This window comes from Cupressus sempervirens, chromosome 8 (genome assembly GCF_028749045.1).
Source record: "Cupressus sempervirens isolate cs-2001-9-10 chromosome 8, ASM2874904v1, whole genome shotgun sequence".
Taxonomy (NCBI): Eukaryota; Viridiplantae; Streptophyta; class Pinopsida; order Cupressales; family Cupressaceae; genus Cupressus; species Cupressus sempervirens.
In genome coordinates this window covers 701,936,810-701,941,668 of record NC_143125.1, presented here as the reverse complement: position 1 = coordinate 701,941,668, position 4,859 = coordinate 701,936,810, and the positions used below count along the sequence as shown (strand labels likewise).

The window sequence follows — 4,859 nt, the reverse complement described above, 5'->3', positions numbered from 1 at the left end:
AAACTCGTTTTAAAAAGTTTGTGTAAGAGCAAAGAGTCCAAAGTTGTCCGCCGTCCCCAGCCCCACTCTCCATTTCTTTTCTTTCTCTAATAAAATCTATATTTTTTTATTGCTGGATAAATTTAGATCCGTTGAAGTCATGAATAACAAAAGGAACGTCTTTTTCCATATCGCGCTGTCTACGCGGGAATCGTCAAACCTCTTCCACACTCTTTCGACCATTTTTTTCCAAAAATTATTCCCTTTCCTTCCAAAAGATGCGGAATGAACTAGACGAAAATCCCCCTTTGCCTTCAAAACAATTCGGACTAAAATAGAAAATAGGTTTAAAGATTCTTCGAATTATTTCACAGTTTTAGCTATTAATATTCCACCAGGGAAACAATTGTAAACGGCAAAACGGAATGCAATGAGTCCACTTTCCTTTTTTAACATGTCTGCGCGCTCTGGATTTGTTTTTATTTGGATAATAATTCATTTCTCAATTTCAACAGCATGTTTAAATGACGAGAGAAGTTCTCTGCTGGATTTCAAGGCTGGGCTTAATCTTTCCTCGGGTCGATTGTCCTCTTGGCGTGGATTTAATTGTTGCCAGTGGGAGGGTGTTGGCTGTGATTATCATACATTCCATGTCATTCGCCTTGATCTCAGTAATCGTCATTATGCTGACGACGAGGAGTTGAGTGGTGAAATTCATCCATCGCTGTTTAATCTGCAGCATCTACAGCACTTAGATCTCAGCTGGAATGACTTTCGAGGTATTTCTATTCCTTCACAGATCTCAAAGCTGCAGAGGCTTTCATTTCTTAGCTTGTCAACTGCTGCATTTTGCGGTGAAGTCCCTGTAGAGTTGGGAAATATTTCGAGCCTGCGTCATATGGATGTTTCGGGTAATGACTGCTTGACCAGTGATAAGTTTTTATTATGGCTAAGAAAGCTAAGAAGCTTGAAATTCTTGGATATGAGTGGTGTGAAACTGACAATGGCTTCTGAGCAATGGGGAGAGGCCCTCAGCAGTCTTCCCAATCTCACTCAGATTCATCTGTCTGCTTGTGGGTTGTCAGGTAAAATTCCGGATCTCTCAAATCTCACCCATTTATCACATATGCATTTAGCAGAGAATTCATTCCCATTTGAATTACCCTCTTGGTTTGAGAACGTGACTTCACTGGTTTCAGTTGATCTCCAACAATGTGATCTAAACGGCCACATCCTTCCCAATTTCATGGCCCACTCAAAACTGAGTAATCTTGTGCTTGCTTACAATTTACAATTGAAAGGAACCCTTTCTTTCATTCTTAACCACTCTTGCTCGCTTGTTGCGCTTTCTCTTAGTAATTGCAATTTCACAGGAGTGATCCCGCCTTACATTGCAAATTTCTCAAAACTTGAAACCTTGGATCTATCCGACAACAGTTTGGACGGCGGAATGCCATCGTCTTATGACAGGCTTTTGTCCCTAAAAACTATGGACCTTACTTATAACCAGTTAAATGGTCAGATTCCTTCGTCTATGTGTCAGCTTCCTGCATTACGTGAGCTGCGGCTAGGCCACAACAAATTGTCAGGAACTATTCCAGATTGCATTGCAAGGCTGGCCAGTTTACGAGCACTGTCACTTTCTTCCAATAGATTAACGGGCAACAATTCATTGCAGCTACTTGACAATCTAACTCGCCTTGAAGAGTTGGACATTTCTGACAATCGGTTGTTCATTAACATCTCTCCAAGTTGGACCCCTAAGTTTTCGCATGTGGAGCTCATTGGATTGAGGTCTTGCAATATAAAAGGCAACTTACCTGCATTTTTGTCCAAGCAATATCTATTGAAGGAGCTGGATCTTTCAAATAACAGCGTTGTGGGAAATATTCCTTCGTGGCTTTGGGATTTGCCGTATCTTGTTCTGCTTAATCTTTCAAACAACCAACTGGAAGGTTCTCTACCTCGCAAAATAACTCATAATTTCTGGGGTGTGGATTTGCATGAGAATAGATTATATGGCTCCCTTCCTGCGCTTGATTTTTCTTCAGGTATATTAGATCTGTCAGACAATGAATTCAATGGATCTATTTCTGAAATAATGGATACAACATCTTCTCTATCACTGTCAGGGAATAATCTCACTGGAGAAATTCCGAATTTGATATTGACCGAGCAAAATGTTTTGGTAAATTTGGATTTGTCAAAGAACATGTTGACAGGTATGATTCCTGCAAACATTGGGAACTGCACTCAATTATCAGTTATAAAATTGGCTCAAAATTCATTGCAAAGGGAGATACCGGAGGAATTGGGAAATCTACAGACTCTCAGAGCATTGAATCTCAATGGAAACAGATTGGAAGGTATTATTCCTTCATCTATTGCAAATTGCACTAGCCTCCAGTTATTTGATTTGGGAAATAACAAATTTGAAGGCAGCATTCCTATTTGGGTTGAGAAGTTGACAGAGTTAAGAATTTTCAACTTAGCTTCTAACAATTTCAAAGGTAGAATTCCATCTGAAGTGATGACGCTACAGAATCTTCAAATTCTAGATTTGTCAGGTAATCATTTATCAGAAAGTATTCCACAAAATCTAAGCAAGCTGTCTGCAATGGTCAATCAATCCCAGATAAATGACGTTCAACAGACACATTCTTATTCAAATGGGAGATATATTTTTAAGTACTCTCTTTTTCGATTTGAAGTTGAGGATGAAGTCACGGTTTGGATAAAAGGAAGGTCAACTTCATTCACAAAGATAATCAGTGCAGATAAGTTCATGGATCTTTCTTGTAATAATCTATCAGGTAATATTCCTGTAGAGTTGGGGCTCTTAAAGGGTTTAATTTCTCTAAATATTTCAAAAAATAATTTGAGCGGTTCAATCCCAGAATCCTTGGGAGCTATGGCTCAATTAGAGTCTCTAGATCTTTCAAAGAATAAGCTGTTTGGACATATTCCTCCCCAACTCTTAAATCTCACATTCCTTGAAGTGTTGAATCTCTCTGACAACATGCTCTCTGGGTTAATACCACAAGGAAAGCAGTTTTCAACCTTTGAAGCTTCTGCCTTTTTAGGAAATCCCAATCTTCATGGGCCTCCCCTCGAAAATAAGACACAAATTCCTAGCTTGGGCAGCAAGGATAATCCCAAAGAATTGAATACTACAAAGGCTAAAGATGTAGATGCAATGGATTGGTGGTGGGAAGTAGGAGTGGGGTTAAGTTATGGAGTGGGATTCGCTGTTTTCATTGCACTCTTGTGCTTCCACAGAAAATCTAGATACATATGTTTTTCTCTCATGGATAGTCTTATCTACTATCTTTTGGAATGTTGAGTCGCCAAAGCTGAATGACAAAGTATACTCACAACGTGTGGGACCAATATCACAGGTATGTACCCAATATTTGTTGTCAGTCATTTTTATGTTGGTTAATATTATAGTATTTGGTAAGGAAAAGATATTAGTGCTTTTAAGTCTGCTAACCATTGGATTGTGAAATACTTTCCACATATATTCTGTTTCAGAACAGTTTATGTTTATGTGAATAAAATGTGCACTTCGAATTATTTTAATTTGTACCAATGTCAAATCGATTTCCTTAAAATAAATTTATGTTGATTTTTTTCATACAATTTAATTATGCAATGTGGAAGATGCTTAAGAAATATTTCACGAGTCTAGTTGTTCTTTGTATTTTTTATTTATTTTTGAATATTTCTTAGCAATCTAAGATAATCTATACTCACATTTTTATAGTTGTTTTTCTTAAGATATCTAATGGACGATGTTAAGTGAAAATGACCATGGAAACACAATATAAGAAATTGAATGTGTCAAACTAGATCATGTCATGTGGCCCGATCTACAAATAGAGATGTAGATTGTGACACATTATAGGAAACTAAGAGACCTAAATAAATGGATTAACAATATGCTATGTTAGAAGTAAAGAGATTTACTAAGTAGGTTATAGCATGGGGTTTATTTGGATTCCAAACATAACAATTTGAGCATTATCAGTTTATATTTGTAATATCTATTCAAAATTAACTATTAGAAAAGTTTAGTGGAAAAAAATGTCTATATATGTGTCTCTTATAAATTTTGCCACAATTTTGTACATGTGAATCTACATTCATTGAATTATGCATGCTAATGTAGAACATGTAGTAGAAAATAGAAAAACATGTTTGAATATGAGATAAGATATTGATTAGCAATCTCAATATCTTCTCATGCGCATTAAAACAATACAATCATGACCCATAAAATCATTACTTGCAACTATATTAACAATGAACATTTTCTCAAAACTCATCATTGTAGTTAACATATTAACATGAGACTACACAAGTGTACATTGATGTGGCATAAAGGCTAGACTTAAGCTAATGTAAAGTAAGAACCGCTATCGCCACTAAAAATATGCATATTTTATGTGGTATTGAAGAGATCAAGATGTATAAAATAGTCATGGGATTAAAAAAAATATTAAAAAAAATAGTCCATGACATCTATAGATATGAACATATTCATAACAATTAAATATACCAAATAATGATTTACAAGATGATCATGGATTTGAAATGGGTGTCGCTCATACAAGGTGCCTAATCATGCCAATGTATATAATATGAGATAAATGGGTATATGATGTATCCATAATCTAAACTCGGTATTTGTAATACTAAAGATGAGATGCTATAGAGACAAAGAAATTACTAGCACATCTTAGAAAAAACATTAAAAAATTGACAAGTTCTATTTCAAGATCTAGATTTTTAATTAATTTAATCTCATAGGAAAAGTTATCATTCCATTAATTTCCATTAGCATAGGACTTTATGTCACTTCTACAATTTATAGATTG

At 35.7% G+C, this 4,859-nt stretch overlaps 1 protein-coding gene across 1 annotated transcript; it reads left to right on the top strand.

Annotated features, from left to right (window-relative positions):
- The first annotated feature begins 409 nt into the window (after nucleotides 1–409).
- On the top strand, nucleotides 410–3,322 carry LOC149544379 (uncharacterized). Its single transcript, XM_089795966.1, has one exon. The coding sequence runs from the start codon at nucleotides 410–412 to the stop codon at nucleotides 3,320–3,322; it is 2,913 nt and encodes a 970-aa protein (XP_089652092.1).
- Nucleotides 3,323–4,859: the final 1,537 nt, after the last annotated feature.

Coding starts and splice junctions, on each gene's coding strand:
- LOC149544379 (XM_089795966.1), top strand. CDS start 410: ATGAGTCCACTTTCCTTTTTTAACATGTCTGCGCGCTCTGGATTTGTT.